This window comes from Ailuropoda melanoleuca, chromosome 18, assembly GCF_002007445.2.
Source record: "Ailuropoda melanoleuca isolate Jingjing chromosome 18, ASM200744v2, whole genome shotgun sequence".
NCBI lineage: Eukaryota > Metazoa > Chordata > Mammalia > Carnivora > Ursidae > Ailuropoda > Ailuropoda melanoleuca.
Window position 1 is genome coordinate 32684937 of NC_048235.1, and position 22832 is coordinate 32707768.

The window sequence follows — 22832 nt, forward strand, 5'->3', positions numbered from 1 at the left end:
CATTATGAGAAATTTTATGCCAAATAATTGGACAATTTGGAAGAAATGGGTAAATTCCTAGAAACATACAAACTATCAAAACTGAAACAGGAAGAAAGAGAAAACTTGAACAGACTGATAACCAGCAAAGCAATTGAATTAATATTCAAAAATCTCCCAACAAAGTCCAAGGCCAGATGGCTCCCCAGGAGAATTCTAGAAAATATTTAAAGAAGAATTAATATTTATTCTCAAACTATTCCAAAAAATAGAAATGGAAGGAAAACTTCCAACCTCATTGTATGAAGCCACCATTACCCTAATTGGAAACCAAAGACTCCACTAGAAAAGAGAATCACAGACCAATATTCCTGATGAACATGGATGCAAAAATCCTCAACAAAATACTAGCAAGTCAAATCCACAGTATATTAAGTATCATTCATGACAATCAAATGGGGTCTATTCCTGAGTTGCAAGGGTGGTTCAATATTTGAAAATCAATAAACATGATATACCACATTAATAAAAGAAAGGATAAGAATCATATGACCCTCTCAAAAAGCATTTGACCAAGTACAACATCTATTCTTGATAAAAACCCTCAACAAAGTATGTTTAGAGGGAACATTCCTCAACATAATAATGAAAAACCTACAGCTAATATCATCCTCATTGGGGAAAAAATGAAAATTTTTCCTCTATGGACTGGAACAAGACAGGGATGTCTACTTTCACCACTGTTACTTAACATATTACTAGATCCTAGCCTCAGCAATCAGACAAAAAAAAATCCAAATCAGCAAGGAAGAAATTGAACACTATTTGCAGACAACATGATATTCTATATAGAAAACCCCAAACATTGCTAGATTCTATATAGAATCACCAAAAAAAAAATTGTTAGAACTGATACACAAATTCAATAAAGTAACAGGATACAAAATCAATGTACAGAAATCTGTTCCATTTCTATACACCAATAATAAAGCAACAGAAACAGAAATCAAGGAATCAATCCCATTTATAATTGCACCAAAACCCATAAGATACCTAGAAATAAACCTAACCAAAGAAAATTCAAAGAACTAATTTCTCTTTCTAAGGGTTTGACTAGATACTTCATACAAAAGTGGAATTGTGCATACTTGTCTTTACCTGACTGGCCTATTATACCTAGCATAATGTCCTCAAGGTTCGTCCATGTTGTAGCATATTACAAGATTTCCCTTGTTCTTAACATTGACTACTCCTTGCTGTGTTTTTATCCATTTTTTCCTGGCTTCTGAAAGGAATTTGTGTGTTTAAGACTGATTGTTTATCTTAAGCATTTGATAGATTTTAATGTGGAAGACATAAAGACCTAGGATTTTCTTTATGAGTCATCTTTTAATTATGATTAATGATTATTAACTACACTTCTATGTAGATATTTAAATTCATCTTAGGTCACTTTTAAAAAATCTTTTTATAAAAATAATTCTACTTTATGTAAATATTTAAATCTGTTATTTGTAGTGACTGTGTGTGCCATTTTATTCCTCATATTGATAATTTGCACCTCCAGAATTTTTCTTTACCTTGATCATATTTTGAAAGGCTAATTTTATTAGTCTTTTCAAAGAAATAACTTTGGCTTTGCTTATTCTCAGTCTTATGTATTTTTTGTTTCTCATTCATTTTTGCTTTTCTGTATTATTTATTACCTTTAATTACTTTTTAAAATTTAATAGGCTCATTTTAAATTTTTCCTTAATGTTTTCAGGTGGTTTAGATTTCTTCTAAGCAAGGTCTCTCTATATCAGGCATTTTTTTTTTCTGGAGTATATTTATATAGTATAGTGTGTGTGTGTGTATATATATATATATATACACACACACACACAGGCATGCATATATATATATGTGTACACACACACATACACACAGGCATATATATTTTTATATATATCTATATTTATACACACATATACACAGGCATACACACACACACACACATATACATGCAGGCACATATATACATATACACACATACACACAGGCATATATATATATGCCTGAAGTGTCAGTGGTAGATAAGGATGCCGTTTGGAGCCTTTGGCAGGTCCCATTATGTATCACAGTGCAGGTCTTTAGGATTTTGGAGGAAGGCCCTGCCATAATCTACAGATAACTACTTTCATTTTCAGAAACAATTCTTGGCCTGCTACTGGTTTGTTGTGGAGACTGAATTGTTGACCATGGGCCACCAAGTTACCATATAACCTCAGCTGCCTATCATGAACTGGGTGTTTCTGACCCACCAAGCCAAAAAATTAAGCATGCACAGCAGCACTCCATCATTAAATGGAAATGGTAAATATGTGATCAGGCCCAAGCAGTCCTGAAAGCAGGCCTAAGTTACATGAGGAAGTGGTCTAAATGCCCATGGTCCCCTCTCCTGCTATACTGCTTGTCTCTCCTGGCATGCACTTATGGCCTTATAGAGATTTCCTTAGCATCAGTTGACAGACGAAGAGAAGACTTGGGCCAAGTTTACAGATAATTTGGCACAGCAAGCAAGAACTACCAGAAAGTAGAGAGTTGCAACACTATAGCCTTTCTCTTTGACATTCCTGAAGGAAAGTAGTAAAAAGAAACCCTCCCAAAGGGAAAGAACTTCAGTCACTGTACTTGGTTGTGAACTTTGCTTGGAAGTAAAAATAGCCAGACATGTAATTTTATATTGATTCATGGGCTGCAGCCAATGGTTTGGTTGGACAGTCAGGGACTTGGAAGGAACATGAGTGGAAAAGTGGTGACAAATGTAGGGAGAAAATACGCAGATAGACTTCCCTGAATGGGCAAAAAAATGTGAAGGTATTTGTATCCCATGTGGTTGCTCACTAAAGTGGGACCTCGGCAGAGGAAGATTTTAATAATCAGTTGGAGAGGATGACTTATTCTGTGGATACTAGTCAGCCTGTTTCCCTAGTCACACCTATTCTTACCCAAAGGACTCATGAACAAAGGGGTCATAGTAGCAGAGACAGAGGTTATGATTTGGCTTAGCAACATGGACTTCCACTCATCAAACCCAAATGGTTACAGTCACTGCTAAGTGCCGAATCTGCCAGAAGCGTGGGCAATGTTGAGCCCCAGGTGTGGCACCATTTCCTAGGATGATCAGCTAGATACCTGGTGGCAGGTTGATTATATTGGACCACTTCCATCATGGAAGGGGCAATGTTTCTCTTTATTGGGACAGACAGTTGCTCTAGATTTTGATTTGCCTTCCCTACATGCAATGTTTCTGCCAAAACTTTCTCCCATGAACTTATAGAATACCTTACATACTGTTATGTTATTCTACTCAGCATTTCTTCTGGTCAAGGAACTAACTTCAGAGCAAAAGAAATGTGGCAATGATCCTGGGCTCATGGAATTCACTGGTTCTCCACTCTTCTGATGTAATTGGCTTGATAAAATGGTGGAATGGTCTTTTGAAAATCAATTACAGCATCATCTAGGTAGCAATATCTTTTGGAGCTGGGACAAAGTTATCTAGAAGACTGTATATGCTCTGAATCAGTGTTCGTTACATGGTGCTATTTCTCACAAAACCAGGATTCATGGGTCCAAGAATTGAAGGGTGGAAACCATTTATTCTTATACCAAGTGAGCCACCAGCAAAATTTTTGCTTCTGACTTTATGCTGTGCCGGCCTAGAACCCCTAGGCCCAGAGGGAGGAATGCTTTCACCAGAAAATACAACAATGATTTCTTGAGAAAGAAATTGGAAGATTTTTTAGGATGTCTCTTAGTTATTACCATGCCCTGTAATTGAAATCAATAGATCCATACTATGTTATGCCACTAGTTTTCCTGGTTCTCCAGCTTCTGCATGGCAGATCATGGGACTTCTTGGCCCCCCTAAACATGTGAGCCAGTTCCTATAACAAATCTCATTTATCTATCACATATCATCTCTCTCTATCATCTAATTATCAATCATTGATATCCTATTGGTTCTGTTTCTCTGGAGAACCCTAACTAATGCATTTGTATTATTGTAATTTCGTTTTAAGAATAAACCTTTGCAGGCACCTGGGTGGCTCAGTCTGTTAAGCATCTGCCTTTGGCTCTGGTCATGATCACATGGTCCTGGAATCGAGTCTCACATCAGGCTCCCTGCTTAGCAAGGAGTCTGCTTCTCCCTCTCCTTCTAACCCCCACACCCCACTCATGCTCTCTCTCTCTCTCACAAATAAATAAACAAAATCTTTAAAAAAAAAAGAATAACCCTTTGCATTTTGATATATTTTTCTTTATCTCTATGAATTCTTTCAGTGTTAAAGTCTATCAAGCTTTCTTTTGTATAAAGTTTTATATAAAGTTCCATGGCATGTATCTTTCCATCCTTTACCTTGAACATTTATGTAACTGAGTTGTGTCTTTTGTGAGCAGCATATAATTGAGAATCTTTTCCAAATCTTAGAATCATTGTTTTTTGACTGGTAACAGACCTGACTATAACATAACCAGATAGCATTGCAATTTAAAGTATAACGGTGGGCATTAGTCGTGATATTAGATTTATTATATTATAAACTTTATCTCATGCCTGCTGATAACAGAGTTAGTGCATACTAACAATTAGTATGAGATAATTTTAAAAATAAGAAATATGTAATATAACATAAGCATGCATTTCTTACAAATAATTCACTGGTGGAATTTTTTATATAAATATAAATTTATATTATATTTATGTTATATAAGAAATCTTCTATATTTTCTGGTCTATCATAACCATAATAAGCAGGTTTTGAATTCCAGACAATCAGGTATTTTATGTAGCTTTTTGTTTGTTTGTTTGTTTGTTTCCATTTTTCCTGTCCATCGAAGATAATTACTCTGGAAGAATAAATAAAAGGGAAAAAGTCACCTGTTTGACCAATCAAGTTAAAAATGGCAAATTCAACAAATAGCATGAGGTTACCCTAATTATAAGATAGAGTTCTATCATGTAATTTATTTGTGACCAACTTCTGAACAAAATGTTGAAGGATTAAACATTATTAGAAAAAATTTGGAAGATCTCAGTGCAAAGTTTTTAAATGGCAAATTGAAAAGTCATTTATAGTTTACTGTGTCTATGATCTAGTTTGCAATATTGAAATATATTTTGCAATTTGATTTTATTATATGCAGTTATATGACTATCATCATTAATATATATTCATATTATTTACATTTATCTAATACATTAAATTTTCTCTATTTCTCTGTCTCTACCTTTCACCACTAAACTATTTTATACTCACTGTGATATGATGGTTTCTGTTTTCCGGGCTACTCTTTAGGTTCACTTTCACTTTCAAGTTGCCTATATGTTTCAAAATAAATATAATCACTTAAAATTATATTTTCTTTGTTTTACAAAGCTCTGTATACACTATCAATATTGAAACAGCTTTAAATTCCTATTTAGGGTCTGAGACCAGTCACTACTTGAGAATATCTTGCCACTGAGAAAACCTCTCAACCAGTAATCAAGACTAACATGAGGAAAAAACACAGTAATACAAGCTTACCTAAAAATGATTTAATAATTTTTATATTCATGACATTAGCTAAATAGCTTTAAGCTTTCTTGTGATTCATCTTCTGCCATATTTATTTCTATTAATTTTACTAGCTTTTTCCCTCAAAGATATTTGATACCAGTTTTTCTACAATAAAGTCATCCAACATATGAATATTCCTTTAATATTGAATTATCTTTAATATTGAATTAACTATTTCACACACTCATATTATTTCAGCAATTTTACATAAACTTTTCAAAACATTTCTATGATATATATTTCCTTTTAATTGATATTACCTTATCAACTTTAAATACTTTAATAAAATTTACTTTATGTTAAATAAAATGAATAGCACAGATATAAAATTCAAAGGCAGAAATTATTTTAGAGCAATTTCCCTGAAGAAAAGTAAACCAATTTTAATATTATTTTTATTTTTGAAGCATATTTTCAGATGTTTCTAAGGTTTTTAATGAAAAACTGTCTTTTATTTTTTCTGAATATTAGCTTGGACTATAATCTAGATTTTTCTCTAACTATTGTTTATTGACTTTTAACATTTTCTCCCTCCAGTTGCCAAATTTATTTAATGACTAAAAGACTATTTTTTTAGATTTCTCTTCCTTTTAATAATATTCATAAAGTACACCAAAATATGTAAGTATTAAAGAATAAACTAATAATGTCCATATATATTTAATAATGAAGATCAAAAATAGAAGGAGGTAGATAAGCATTAACTAGAAATCATTTCCACTTAATTTTACCCCAACAGAGTTCAAGTTGTTATAAGATTAAAATTGCTGATTTTTGAAAAAATTCTGTTTGTTATCCATTATAATAATTATTTATATAGTAAGTATTATATTTCATATAAATATAAAATTTAAATCTGAATTATTAGTTACATCATAATGTTTATTAATGTCATATATATGCCAACAAATTATGAAGGTAATGAATCTTAAATATGAATTCAATATACTCATCGCTTGTATAGTCCTCTGCTCTCCATTTTTTTCTTTGGAAATAAACTTTTACCAGTGTGATAATCAGTACACAGAAAATAATGAAAAAAGGAATGAGTAAGAAAAATGGCCATCTTGTAGGTCTGGAATGGTAAGCATTCTCAATGTAGCTTCTTTCTAAGAGAGAAAACATCAGTGATTTAAAAGCAATTACCAGGAAAATAATAAAGACATTTCTATATTTTAATATGACTATTAGCATAAAAAATTTTAACTCTTTTATAATTTTATCATTAACATATTTTTAAACGAAATAGGTAAGTTGACAGCATAGGTGCCCTCCAAAATATTTCTAACTTCCATAATAGTTCTTTGCTTTGTTATTGAGAACCTTTTATTTCATACTTTCTTTTCAGAACAGTTTGATAATAAAGTTGAAAAGAAAGTGTGACCCCTGTAAAGAACAATTTTTCTCAATACCCTGTTTTTAGTAAGAAACACTGTACATGTTATAAAATTTTCATAAGGTCCAAAGTACCTTTCATTTTATTGCATTGATATGTATTTTCATGTCTTATCTAAGAAATTATTGCTTATTCCAAGGTCATGTAGAAATTTCTCTGCTTCTTTCAAGAAGATATATAGTTTTCATTTATATGTTCAGATTCATGATTTATTTCATATAAACTGTTAAGTTGAGATTTTAAGGGTCATTTGATATCATTTGGATAGTCAATTGTTACATTATGTTTTGAACTGATTTTTCTCCTTCATTGAACTATATGTATTTTACTTGTAAAACTGATTAACCATATAACAATGTGTATATTTACCAATGCCATCCTGTCTTCATTAATGTAACTATATGCTGAATCTATAATATAGTAAATTCAATATAAGGCAAATGAACTGAGATGTCCTTCTTTGTTGTTCTTTTTCAGGGATTTTTTTTTTTTTGGCTATTCTGAGCACTTTTGCAAATATTTTAGAATCAGGTTGTTAATATATAAAAAGTTGCATGCTTTTATAATTGGGTTTTTTAATCTTTAAATTTTGTTATGATTGACATCTTAGCAATAATAAACCTTCCAATAGGTAAACATGACATATTTCTCCACTTATTTTTGTTTAACACGTGTCTGCATTTCTGTTTTAGTTTCAGTGTAAAGGTATTAGACATACTTTGTTACATTTATTCCTAAAACTTATATTTTGATAGCACTGTAAATGGTACTAATTTTGTTGATTTCCATTTACTGCTGTTATTATATAGCAATACTACTAACTTTTGTTTTTGTTTGTTTTTCAAGTTTGATTTAAAGTCTAGTTAGTTAACATATAGTATAACAGTGGTTTCAAGAGTAGAATTTAGTGATTCATCAATTACATACAATACCCACTGCTCAACACAAGTGCCATCTTTAATACCCATCACCCATTTAGACCATCCCCCACCCATCTTCTGTCCAGCAACCCTCAGTTTTTTCTCTATAGTTAAGAATCTCTTTTAAAAAAAAAAATTCTCTTAGGGTTTGCCTCCTTCTATTTTTCCCCTTTCCCCTATGTTCATCTGTTCTGTTTCTTAAATTCGACATAAGAGTAAAATCATATGGTATTTGTCTTTCTCTAATTTATTTCACTTAGCATTACACAGTTTAGCTCCATCCTCCATCCACATCTTTGCAAATGACAAGATTTCATTCTTTTTATGGCTGAGTAATATTTCATTATATATCTATATCTGTATCATCTGTATCTATGTATATCTATCATCTATCTGTCATCTATCTATCATCTATTTCTCACATCTTCTTTATCCATTTATCAATTGATGGACACAAGGGCTCTTTCCATAATTTGGCTATTACAGATAATGTTGTTATAAATCTGGGGGTCCATGTGTCCCTCCAAATCAGTGTTTGTAACCTTTGGGTAAATACCTAGTAGGGCAATTTGCTGGGTCATAAGGTAGGTCTAATTTTAACTTTTTGAGGGACCTCCATACTGTTTTCAGAGTGGCTGCACCAGTTTGCATTCTCACCAAGAGTGTAAGAGAGTTCCCCTTTCTCCACATCCTCACCAACATCTGTTGTTTCCTGTGTTGCTACTTTTAGCCATTCTGACAGGTGTGATGTGATATCTCATTGTAGTTTGATTTGTATTTCCCTGATGATAAGTGATATTGAGCATATTTTCATATGTCTGTTGGCCATCTGTATGTCTTCTTTGGAAAAATGTCTATTTGTGTCTTCTGCCTATTTCTTAACTGGATTATTTGTTTTTTCAGTGTTGAGTTTGGTTAAGTTCTTTATAGACCTTGGATACTACTGACTTTGAAAATTTCCTTTGACCTTTCAAAAGATATTACTCCTAGAACTGTTTTGCAGATTCCTTAGGATTGTCTATGTACTTCCTAACATCTGCAGTCCCATTCATCGTTTCTAATAATCTTTATGCTCCTGATTTCTTCTTTTTGGTTATTGCATTTGCTAGGATGTATGGGAAAATGTTGAATAGGCATAGTGAGAACATAATTTGTTGCCTCACTTTTAACTTTTTTTTTTTTGAAAAACAATGTATTTCATCATAAGCTATATTAGCTACATTTTCTTTTGGTATTTTTATTAGATTAATAAAATTTACTTCTGTTAGTTTGCTGCTTTGAAAAATTCATAAACGTGTTGGATTTGTCAAATGATTTTTACGCATCAAGTGAGAAAATCATATTTTTTAAAAAATAATTTTGTTGATTTGATGAATTGTACTGAATGACTTTCAAGAGATTAAGGAGACTTGCATTTCTAAAATAAACCCCAACTAGTCTGGATTACTATCCTTTTAATATAGATAGGTATAGAATATGAACTAATATTTTAAGAATGTTTACATCTACGTTATAAATGATATTGTTCTGTATTTTTCTATGTTAACTTCTTTGTCTGAATTTTAATTATTTATTTGAGAGAGAGAGAGAGAATGAGTGGGTGGGGGGGGGCGAAGGGAGAGGGAGAAGCAGACTCCCCACTGAGCAGGGAGCCCTATGCAGGTGATCCCAGGACCCTGAGATCACGACCTGAGTTGAAGGCAGATGCTTAACCAACTAAGCCACCCAGGTAACCCCCCTACCAGTTTTTAAAATGGTATTTCTTCCTTGCAAAAATTTGCTGGAAGTGACCTGAAACCATCTATACCCGTGTGTGTGTGGCGGGAGTGTTTATTTTTGTTGGTAATGATAATTAAAAATTATAAACCCACAGATAAAAGTCTTAATTCTGGTTTCTTGGTTTTATCCTTTGATTTATAATTCCTTTTCCAAAAGGAATAGCTATTTTTTACAACTGAATAGCTTTATCAGCCTTGCTTCTTGCCCATACCTAATTGGGACTCAAATAGCTTGATCTCTTTTAGTCTGAGTTGACATAATTCCTCTAAAATGTGTGGCTTTTTTGTGTGTTGAATAAAAAAATACACCTCATTAATCAAAGGCCATGTCCACAAATCTTTTTGAGATAAGCCTTTTTCTATATTGGACCTTGGCGAGGCTGCTATGGGATAACTGATTTAAGATTCTTCATAGCCTTATTGTTTGAGTGTTTTTAGAAGCATTCTACTACAACATTTAAAAGACCTTTGGCATAGATTAAGATGTATAAAATGCATCACTACTTTTCTGAGGTTTTTTTAAAAAAGGGTCTTATAGTCACATGGTTGATTTAATTTTTGATTGAGGTCAAATTTTACTGCTCAATATATCAAATTCAGTTTTTAGCCATTTCTTACAATAAGAATGTTTTGCTGGAAGAGACTCCAGGGATAAGAATGTTTTATTTTCAAACTAAACAAAAATGAAACCAAAAACCCCCCAAATCCTAAATCTTTTATATTTGATTGACATTTTACTTGAAAACTGAAATATTTTTCATTCATTATTACTGTCTTCTCATGTTTTATCATAGGTTACTTAAATCACCTACTGGAAATCTTTACAACCTACATGGAAATTCTATTTTCCACATTACCACAGGCAGCAGTGATGAAAATTTACCACTTCATAATAAATGTCCTTATTTCTCTAATAACATGTTTTTAAACTGTTTTTGGATTGCTCACCAACAGCATCCTCAAGACAATTTCAACAATACACTAAGAGTCTTCAACAGTTTCTAGAGGTTTTTCTACCTTCTGGCACCATTCAGTTCCAAAGCTAATGCCACATCTTCGATTCATTTTATATAATACACCATCTGATTACCAAATTGTTTTTATTATATGTATATACACACACAATACAGAGAGAAAGATGTAAGAGGTGAAGGAAACTCCTCCCAAATGTAGTAATTTATATTTTTAAGATTTTATTTATTTATTTGTCAGAGAGAGAACACAACCAGGGGGAGTGGCAGGCAGAGGATGAGGGAGAAACGGGCTCCCATTGAGCAAGGAACCTTATGCAGGACTCAATCATGACCTGAGTTGAAGGCAGACGCTTAACCAACTGAGCTACTCAGACACCCCCAAATATAGTAATTTAAAACAATTATTTGATTTTGTTCATTTTGTCCATTTTGTGTGTCATGAATTTGGGGAATTTGCATTTTGTGTCACAATGTAATCAAATTTCAAATAGGGAAGATGATTTTCAACAGAATGTATGTTCCAATAATAACAGTTGCAAGAATTAGTATTCTAAAAGACCAGTCAGAATCTCACGTCTATACATTTTATTGATCAATTACATTACTAAGGTCAACCTGAAATGATATGTGTGTACTCAAAATCTGCTCTAATTATCATAAATTTAGGTTTTTATATTAAGCCTGGCCCTAAGCATCATTGGATATGCTGGATTACTCTAAAACCTGTTCCTCTTTGGACAAAAAAAATTGAAGGAAACTACTTCAGACTTCTAGTTATATTTGGCCAATAGGAATAACTGGATAACATTCGGAGAGTCAGAAAAATGAAATATTCATGATATTTATCCCCCTGCCTCTGCAGCAACTCCAATAGTGGCTGCCTATGCTCTATACCTCCATCTTATGCTAGGCAGTACCTCTCCCTATGATTTAGATCCTGGCATATGTAGCCCTGACTGTAGTTACATGTCATGAAGGTGCCTCAGATTCTGGTTCAAGTAATACCACTCTTTTCATTGTCCTTCTAGACCTAAGAAGTGGTAGTGGATTGTTCCATTGCCTCACAGTTCTCTGACTGGCTTTCAACTCTGCCATTATGTGTTAGCTGATGCCTTATATTGAATTTTTTCTTTGTGAAGGACAAAAGTGATTTCTATTTTGTTGCCTGGGACTTTACTGATATATCTTATTTATAATGTTATGTTACATATGTTATATTACTCTCTACAGTAAAACATAAACTAACTTTACATGTCTTATTATTTGATGCCCATACATAATCTAAATATAGATTGGTAGACAAATAAATAAAAAGTTATTTATTTTGTTAAATTTAATAAATTAAAATATCGTTTTAGTTATGTTTTCAATTTGCTATTAATACTTACCAGAACTGGGTAAGCCAGGTGCAGGTGGGAAATTGCCACTGTCAATACTCCCACCAATCCATGAATCATCATTAGTTTGGCAATTAGGAGGTAAATATGAGGGATTACAATGACAGTTCTTTTTATTATTGCATATCTGAAACCGGGAGAAGTATCACATTATGAGATGGGTGGCAATAATTATTTGTGTTCCAGTAGAATTTTAAAATAATACTTAGGTTAAATAAGTGGTTTATGAATATATAAATGTGTGTGTGTGTGTGTGTGTGTGTTGTTATGTGTTTGCTTTCTAGGATTATTCTCAATGATTTCTATTCTCACATTGTATTACTGGTACTTACACCCTGTTCGTGGCATTTTCTTGGAGTACAATCATAATTCAAGTACCCAGCATCTATACATTCTTTATTCTTGCAAACCTAAAATGAAAATAAGCCAAGTTAACTGAAATAACCTGTATTTGATATTTCACTAAAAGTGTTCTATATTATTTTCATATGGGTATTCATTTAACAATAAGTGTTAATGCACTGATTAATTTATAGTGTTACTATGTTTCCAACACTAGATGAGATTCTGATTATTGGATAGTAAAGAAAACAACAAAAGTATCCTCCCTTCTTATACTGGGAAAAAAGGTACAGACATGAAATTAAAAAAAAAAAGTGAAGATAAGTATGTCACAAATACTGTAATAAAAAATAGTGTAAAGAATTAAATACAGGGAATTTATCTGATATGTGGAGAACAATTTTAACCTCCTGATGAGATCTGGATGTTAAATAGGACTTAGTCAAGAATAGAAATGATGTGTGCCTGAATAGCACAGTTGGTTAAGTTTCAGGGTGGCACAGTTGCTTAAGTGTCTGACTCTTGGTTTCAGCTCAGGTTTGTGAAATTGAGCTTGCATCGGGTTTCATGCTCAGTGTGGAGTCTGCTTGAGTTTCTCTCTCTCTTTACCTCTCTCCCACAAATAAATAAATAAATAAATAAATAAATAAATACATAAAATAGAAATAAAAGACAAAGTACTTATAGGAAAAGAAATAATACTTAAAATGAGCCTACACTGATAGTATAGAAATTTGAGAAATATTAACAGCAATGTAGCTGCTACACAGAGAATAGCTATTCAATCCTTAATTCACTATGTAATTGAGTCCTACACTGTGCCTGCCCTGAAAACACACCAGTGAACAACAACAACAAAATCTCATATTGTTCATATTGCAATGAAAGATACAGAAATACACAAATAAAAAGGACAGATGTGATGTGATAAAAATTGTTATGGCAGAATTGTGTGTGGCTTTACATTCTTAAGCTGAAAGTCAGCCTGTAACCTACAAGCAATTGGTTGTATTTAGGTATTTTACTGAAAGATGGAAAGCTGATAAAAGTAGGTTTTGGAAAAGTGGATGGAAAGGGCAAGAGAAAATGTAGAGACAAATTAAGGTACCATTATAGCAGTCCAGGAAAATGATAACCATAGCATGAAATTGAGTGGCTGTGGTGTAAGGAAAATCTGTGGTTATATCTGAGATATAGTTTGGAAGTTTAATCCACTGAAGTATAATTATGGATTTTATATGGAGGATGAAAAGAAAGATCAATAACACCAAGGTTTCTGGCTTATCTAACACTCTTAGTGGTGGTCCAAACAAATGAGGCAGGGAAAGCTAAGCAGAAAGCTCAAAAGTATAGCAATTATTTTTTGAAACTTCTTTCAGCTATGCTTCATATTTTTTTTAAAAAATTAAAAGTTTACTGCCCTCATGAGTGACATGCTAAACCAAAGAACATGTAATTGGATATATTGCTTTTATAAAAATACTTTCTAAATAATATAGTCAATATTTCTCTGGTATTCTTTTCTCTTAAAAATATATGATCATCATATACTATTTTTTAAGATTTTATTTATTTGTTTATTTGTGAGAGAGAGCGCAGGGGAAGGGGCAGAAGGGGAGACAGATGGACAAGAAGACTCCACGCTCAGTGCAGAGCCCAACATGGGGCTCAATCTCATGATTCTGAGATCATGACCTGAGCTGAAACCAAGAGTTAGATGCTTAACTGAGCGAGCCAGGCGCTCCCATAATATACTAATTGTTATACCTCTGTTTAAGACTTAGAAGGAAATATACTGATTATAAATACATGGCCAAGTTATTCTAAGGGACTGTGGTAATAATATAAAAATTCTAGGTCTGGATACAGACTAGTGTTGCTATAGTAGAAATATATGTGTTCTGTTAAAATGATGCCTTAACATCTAACTAGCCCTTGGGCAGAGAAGTTAAATATATAATTTGCAGAGCTGTTGTTCAGAAGAAGATAAACTTAACTCTCAGCACCATTAAATAAATTCTCCACATTTAGAGTGGAACTTGCTTGAAAGAAAAAAAGTTGAGAGGAGATTGTTGGCTTTTGAGTATTCTGTTCATGCAATGGATATTTTTTTTCTTTTGCTTGAACATGCTTACTTCAGTTATACCTTGCAGAAAGGCTAGGGGAAAACACTATCCAAAGTGGAGAGCTAGCTACAAAACCACAGAAGTTATTTATCACCATATTATAATAATATAAGTCTTTGAAACAGATTTTTTAAAACTTAGCTGGAGATAAGAAAAAAGTATGCACCTTCCAATTCCTTTCACTATGGTAGAATAAGATTCTGTAGAGATCTTCTTGTATAGAGAACTTAAAATAGGGAATAAAATTATGTACACATAGTCTTTAAAGAGAACACATGGCTATACCAGAGACAAAGTAAAAATTATTTTTAGGTTCACAAAATATGAGACAATGTTATTCCACAAAACTAACCAAAAATTGAAGCCAGTATTCCTCCAGTGGCCATCAATGACCAAGCACATAATCTTTGAATGATCATGTTTACCCTACACCCGTGACAGAATGACAAGACTTTACCAAATACTGAAAAAATAATCTGGAGAGTATCATCAATAAAATGGTGCACTAAGAATTCCCAAGTTCTTGCTCTCCCTTGGTGATATTTTTAAAAAGAAGAAGAAAAGCTGGCTAAAATAACCAATGGGAACTCTAGAAAGTCAATGGTCTACAGCAACCATGAAAATGCCCAATCAAGAAATAGCCACATTCAAAATGTGTGGTATTTTTTTTTTTATCAAATTTGCCCCTCTCCTTCCCCAGCATGGCACAGTCTTGGTCTGGAGGAGGAAACTGCTGAGTTCACAATTATTTCCCTCAAACTGAAGGGAGCAAAAGAAACCTTATTTTCAATATTATTATTTGCCTGGGAGCTGCCTGAAGGACTGGTCCCTGTTTAACCTAACTTGAATCTCAGATAGGGAGAAGTAATGAACACTGCTCAGGAAAGCTGCAAGGAGACTAAGACAGAAGATCAATAAGAAAATAGAGGACTTAAACAACACTATATATCAATTGGACCTAACAGACATATATAGAACACTGCCTGACAACAACAAAATACACATTTGTCTCAACTGCACATGGACATTGCATATATTAGTCCACATTTTAATCACAAAAAAGTCTTGATAAATTTAGAAGTTTGAAATCATACAAAGTATTTTTTTCTGAGTAAAGTGAAATTACAAATTAAAAGCAGAAGGAACACTGGAAAATTGACAACTATGTGGAAATTATCACATTTTAAATTTAAAAAGTTGGCCGACAAAAAGATACAAGAGAAATTAGAAAATATTCTAATGGAACCAATGAAACAAATGAAAACAAAAACACAATACACCAGATTTATGAGATGCAGGAAAATCCTGCTGACAGTAATTTTTAACTATAAATCAACATCTTAAAAAGAAAGAAGTATTTTAAATGAACAACTTAAACTTGCACCATATCAATAAGTAAATGAATAAACAAACAAACCAAAATGTAACATAAGGAAGAAAATAATAAAGATTAGAACAGAAACAAAAAGAAAGAATAGAAAAAATAGAGAATAAAAAATTAGAGACCAAAAAAATTGAAAAAAACTCTTATGTAGAATGACTAAAATAAAGAATATTCAAATAAATAAATTACAAATGAAATTGGGGACATCGCTATCAATTTTACAGAAATAACAAGCTTTATAAGATTAAAAACTGAGAGCCAACATTTGGGTAAGCTAATAAAATGAACAAATATTTAGGAACACCCCATCTACCAACAATGAATCATAAAGAAATAGAAAGTCTGACTAAATGTATAAACCATAAAGAGATTAATTATCACAATCCTTGAAACAAAGAAAATTCCTGGACCAGATACCTTCTCTGGTGAATTTTACCAAATATTTACAGAAGAGTTAAATCATTTTTTCTCAAACTCTTCCAATAAATATAACAAGAGGGCACACATCCAGATGCATTCTATGAGGCCAGAATTACCCTAGTACAAGAACTAAAGATACTATAATAATGGAAAATTATAAACAAATATTGATTATGAATATTAATGGATGTCCTCGGCAAAACACAAGTAAACAGAATTCAACAGGTATTTTAAAAATTGTATATCATGACCAAGTGGGAATAATTCATTGAATATGAAAATGATTCAATATACAAAAATCAATGAAACACCACATTGAAGGAATAAAGGGGAAAAAAAGCACTCAACAATCTCCATTGAAGCAGAAAAATTATTTGACAAAATTGAACAAATTTTCATCATCAAAAAAAAATCTAACAAATTAGGAGTAGAAGAAAACTCCCTCAATATAGTAAGGACTATCTATAAAAAACACACAGCTCTACTTCCAGGGAATATGCCAGAGTAGGAGAATCCTAAGTGCACCTCATCCCATGAATACAAGTAGATAACACCCACATCAGTGTAAATAACCCTGAAAATGACCCAAAGACTGGCAGAACAGATTCTCCACAGCCAACTGTAGAGATGAGACCATTTCAGAGGGGGTATGAAGTGCAGAGTTATGACCCAGAGAAACAGACCTGTGAGACTGACCACAGGAGGGAAAGACATATCAGGTGTGGAGAGAGGAGAGAAACAGATTCTCACACCAGAAAGCTCAGGCAAGGGAAAATCACATGGGAAAGACAAATCCCCACAACATTTGGCTTTGACAAAGAGAGGGGCATAATTTCATAAGAGTTTTCAGTCAGTGGGGTTTAACACTTGGTAGTTTAAAAATCACTGGGATTGGCTCTGGGAGAGCCAGGAAGGTGAGAGGAAATTTGAGTCCCTGACCTTAAAGAGATAGCACAACAAACAGCCCCATGGAGATGGAACATAGAAAGCAGTTTTTAAAACACCTGGGGTATACAAGAGGGAAATTTATTTACTAATCTCAGAGCTTGAGCTGGAGGGGAGGGATCTTTCAGAGACTTCTTCAGGAACAACAGAGCTGGCAGCTACCACTTCCCTCCTCTGCCCCACAGCCCAGATACACAGATACTTGTGGGAAACAGTGCAGCACCAACGCTAGTTTGCTAGTTCGCTAACAGGTCACCCTGCCCCTGCACTCTCCTGCAGACATGCCCTTTCCAGCCCTGTCTTATCTCAGATTTCTTCCCATAGCAGCCCCACACAAACCTTGCTAACACTGAACACCCTGCCCCTAAGTTCTCCTGCAAATTTGCCCCTTCCAGTCTGCCCTTGACCAGTGCCCATCCAAAATGGTAACACAAGCCTGGCAGTATATGCAAGTCATCCCAAAAAGGGCCAGTGCCACTCCAAAGTGACTCCTGCTCTGGGAAGAGAGAAGATAATCCCACACATACTAGTCCCATTGTAGCCCCAGCAGTGGGCTGGGGGCAAACATCTGGTCTGACTGCAGGCCCTGCTCACAAAGCTTCTCAGGGAAAGTGCCCTGCAGTTTGGTGTTAACACATCTCTGAGAAATTCCTGATCTGACCCAACTCAAGCCCGAGTCAACACCACATTGGCCCCCTAACTGCACAGGGACCAAACCCAGGCAAAGAGAACTAAGGCAATGAAGGCAAAAGCAGCGGAGCCATAATAGTAGGGTGCATACAATGAACATAGGAGATATCCTTGATGCATCACGTTCTAATAAACAGGGGACATTGAACTACAGGGCACAATAGGATCTCTTCTTCATAAGGCCTCTACTTTCTGGAGCAGGACACATAGCTTCCTTTACTAACACATAAAAACAGACACAAAGAGGTAGACAAAATGAGACAGAGGAATATGTCCCAAATGAAAGAAAAGGACAAAATCACAGCAAGACACCTAAATGAAATGGAGAGAAGTAATATGTCTGAAAGAGAATTTAAATTAATGGTCATAAAGATACTTATTGGACTTGAAAAAAGAGTTGAGGACATCAGTGAGACCCTTAACAAAGGGATAGAAAATATAAAAATGAACCAATCAGGGATGAAGAACTCAATAACTGAAATTAAAAATACACTAGATGGGGGCACCTGGGTGGCTCGGTCGTTCAAGCATCTGCCTTTGGCTCAGGTCATGATCCCAGAGTCCTGGGATTGAGTCCCACATCCAGGTCCCTGCTCAGCGGAGAGCCTGCTTATCTCTCTCCCTCTGCCTCTCCTTCCTCTCCCCTCTCCTGCTCTCTCACTCTCTCTCTCCTCTCAAATAAATAAATAAATAAATAAAATTTTTAAAAGTACACTAGATGGAATAAATAATAGACTATAGGAAGGAGAAGAATGGATCAGTAACCTGGAGAAAAGAGAACTGTAAAGCACTCAAATGAATGAGAGAAAAAATAATAATAACAAATTAAAATAGACTTAGGAAATTCAGCAACACCTAAAAGAGTAATCACATTTGTATTATGGGATCCTATAAAGGGAAAAGGTGGCAGAAATTTATTTGAAGAAATAATGATAGAAAACTTCCTGAATCTAGGGAAGGAAACAAAAATCCATATCCAAGAGGTACAAGCAACCCCCACAAAAATCTATTTAAGAAGGTCTACACCAAAAGACATGGGGATTAAAATGGCAAAAAAAGAGTAATGAAGAGAATTTTAAAAGAAGCAAGAGAAAACAGTCATATACAAGGGAAACCCCATAAAGTTATCAGTGGCTATTCAGCAGAAACTTTGCATGCCAGAAGAGAGTGGCATGATATAGTCAAAATATTGAAAGAAAAAAAAAAAGTTGTGACCACATTCTATCCAGTAAGCCTATCATTCAGAATAGAAGGAGAGACAAAGAGTTTCCCAGATAAACAGAAGTTAAAGGAATTCATGGCCACTAAACCAGTTCTACAAGAAATGTTAAAGGGGACTCTGAGTGGGAAGGAAAAACCATAAGTAGGAGTAAGAAAAGTAGGAAGCACAAAAGCAGTAAAAATAAGTATATCTATAAAAATGAGTCAAGAGAGGAGGGCATGTGATGTAATGAGCACTGGGTATTATATAAGATTGTTGAATTACTGACTCTACTTCTGAAACTAATAATACTTTATATGTTAATTAATTGAAATTAAATTTAAAAAATAAAATTAAAAAAAATGAGTCAAGGAATTCACAAAATAAAAGGACGTAAAGGATTATACGATGTACCTAAAATTTAAAGAGAGTAAATAATGGGTTCAATCTCAAGCAACCATCAAATTAATATAGACTGCTGTATACAGAGAATGCTATATACAAACATAATGGTAACCATGAATCAAAAACCAGTAATACAGCTGCATAAAATAAAAATTAATCCAAATATATCACTAAAGAAAGCCAGCAAGTCACGAAAGAAGAGAGCAAAAGAAGACAGAAACAGGAAACAGGAACAGCGAAGAATTACAAAAACAACCATTTAATTGTTTCTTTTTTTTTTTTTTTTAAAGATTATTTATTTATTCGACAGAGATAGAGACAGCTAGCAAGAGAGGGAACACAAGAAGGGGGAGTGGGAGAGGAAGAAGCAGGCTCATAGCGGAGGAGCCTGATGTGGGGCTCGAACCCATAACGCCGGGATCACGCCCTGAGCCGAAGGCAGACGCTTAACCGCTGTGCCACCCAGGCGCCCCCAAAAACAACCATTTAACAAGTAACAAAATGGTAATAAGTACATAGCTATCAATAATTATTTTGAACGTAAATGGACTAAATGCTCCAATCAAAAGATACAGGGATGAGTGGCTCATTCAGTTGAGTATCCAACTCAATATTGGCTCAGGACATGGTCTTGTGGTTGGGATGGGGTCCCATGTCAGGCTCTTTGCTCAGGAGGGAGTCTGCTTAAGGATTCTCTTCCTCTCCTCCTCCCCCCATTAACACACACACTCTCTCTCAAATAAATAAATATTTAAAAAAAAAAGATGTCGAGTGACAGAATGGATAAAGAAGCAAGACCCTTCTATATGCTACCTACAAGAGACTCATTTCAGACCTAAAGACACATGCAGATCAAAAGTGAAAAGATAGAAAGCAATTATTATGAAAATTGAAGTGAAAAGAAAGCCACAGTAACAATACTTATATTAGACAAAATAAAATTTTAAAACAAAGAGTGTAATAAGACACAAAGAAGGACAAAATATAATCATAAAGGAATAATCCAACAAGAAGATATAACAATTCTTAATATGTATGCAACCAACATGGGAGTATTCAAATACATAAATCAGCTAATAACAAACACAAAGGAAGTAATCAATAGTAATACAATAATAGTAAGAGACTGTAACACTTCACTTACATCAATGGATAAATCCTCCAAACAGAAAATCAACAAGGAAACAGTGGCTTTGAACGGCACATTGGATCAGATGGATCCAACAGATATATTCATAATATTCCATCCTAAAACAGCAGAATACACATTCTTTTCAAGTGCAATTAGAACATTGTCCAGAATATATTGTATATTAGAACAAAACAAATCTCAACAATTTAAAAAAGATCAAAGTCCTATCATTCATCTTTCATCTCTTCTGATTATAATGCTAGGAAACCTGAAATCAACCACAAGAAAAGTCTGGAAAAAACACAAATAAATGGAGATTAATTAACATGCTACTTAACAACGAATGGGTCAACTAAGAAATCAAAAAGGTAATTAAAAAATACATAGAGACATATGAAAATGAAAACAAAATCGTCCAAAATCTTTGGGATGCAGCATAAGCTGTTCTAAGAGGAAAGTCTATAGCAATAAAGGCCTACCTCAAGAAGCAAGAAAAATATCAAATAAACAACCTAACTTTACACTTAAAGGAGCTAAAAAAAGAAAACAAACAAACTCTAAACCAGTAGAAGTAAGAAAACAATAAAGATTAGAGCAGAAAAAAAAATGAAATAGGAACAAAAAGAACCATAGAACAGATCAGTGAAACCAGGAGCTGATTCTTTGGAAATATCAACAAAACTGATAAAACTTTATCCAGACAAAGAAAAAAAATGAGGACTCAAATAACAAAATCAGAAATTAAAGAGGAGAAATAACAACTGACATCACAGAAATACAAATGTTTATGATAATATTATGAAAAATTATCACCAAAAAATTGGACAACATATAAGAAATGGATAAATTCCCAGAAACATATAATCTCCCAAAATGGAATCAGGAAGAAATAGAAAATTTGAACAGATGGACAGCCAATGAAATTGAATCAATAATTAAAAAAAAAGAACCTCCCAAAAAACAAAAGTTCAGGACCAGGGGCACCTGGGTGACTCCTTTGGTTAAGCGCCTGCCTTTGGCTCAGGTCATGACCTTGGGGTCCTGGGATTGAGCCCTACTTCTGGCTCCCTGATCAGTGGGGAGTCTGCTTCTCCCTCTTCCTCTGCCCCTCCTCCCACTCATTTTCTCTCTCTCTCAAATAAATAAATAATATTTTTTAAAAAAATTGTTCAAGACTAGACAAATTCACAGAGGAACTCTACCAAATATTTATTTATTTATTTATGTATTTATTTTTGGAGATAATGGTTATGTTTATTATCTTAATTATGGTAATGGTTTCAGGGATGTACACATATGTCCAAACTTATCAAATTGTATACATTAAATAAGTAAAAATTTTTGTATATCAGTTATACCTCGATAAATGTTTAAGAAAATTAAAATAAGTAAACTGGACCTCCCATTTGGCCTCAGCTCAGATGGTTCACTCTTTAGCTCTCCTTGCCCTGGCCCACTTCTCAGTCACTTCTATATCCACCTATGCCATACTGAAACCAAGAGTAAATTGTGAAATTAAAACTTGAGAGATTGAAATTCCCAGAATCCAAACAGAAAAACCCAGAAAGGGGAAATTGGAGCACGTACCTGATCAACTCTCATTTTTCTCACCTCTTCCTCTTCCACAAATCCCCTTAAGTTTTGCTTTGAAAACATTTCCCCCAGCCTTGCCCTCCTACCAGCAAGTAACAAGAGTTGTATTTTTCTCTATCTTGATGAAAATGTTAAAATATGACAGAATTCTATGCTCAGGGGTCTTTCATATTTAGTTATTAGATATTTTATAGCAAGAGAAAAATTTTGTAAAAATGGTTTTCCTTAGATCTCAAGATTTACTCGAAAATCTCATTTTGTTTTGTTTGTTTTAAAGAAGAGTTAATACTTATTCTTCTCAAACTATTTCAAAAATAAATAGAAGAGGAAGGAAAACTTTCAAATTCATTCTATGAGGCCAGCATTACCCTGATAACCAAACCAGATAAAGACACACACACACACACACACACACACACACACAGAGAGAGAGAGAGAGAGAGAGAGAGAGAGAGAGAAAAGAGGGAAAGAATGAGAACTACAGGTCAATATTTCTGATGAACATAGCTGCAAAAATCCTCAACAAACAAATAAAAAAATC

The 22832-nt window shown here is 33.7% G+C and overlaps 1 protein-coding gene across 1 annotated transcript in view; it reads right to left on the reverse strand.

Moving 5' to 3' along the window:
* Positions 1 to 4823: 4823 nt before the first annotated feature.
* ADAM2 (ADAM metallopeptidase domain 2) overlaps positions 4824 to 22832 on the reverse strand; it is a 119900-nt gene continuing 101891 nt past the window's right edge. Inside the window, exons 17-21 of the mRNA XM_034647698.1 lie at positions 12386 to 12463; positions 12051 to 12180; positions 6538 to 6697; positions 5286 to 5347; positions 4824 to 4875 (exon numbers count right to left, since the gene is read on the reverse strand). Of these exons, the coding sequence (XP_034503589.1) occupies positions 5314 to 5347; positions 6538 to 6697; positions 12051 to 12180; positions 12386 to 12463 (402 nt within the window). The 3' untranslated portion in view covers positions 4824 to 4875; positions 5286 to 5313. The remainder of the gene's footprint in view (positions 4876 to 5285; positions 5348 to 6537; positions 6698 to 12050; positions 12181 to 12385; positions 12464 to 22832) is intronic.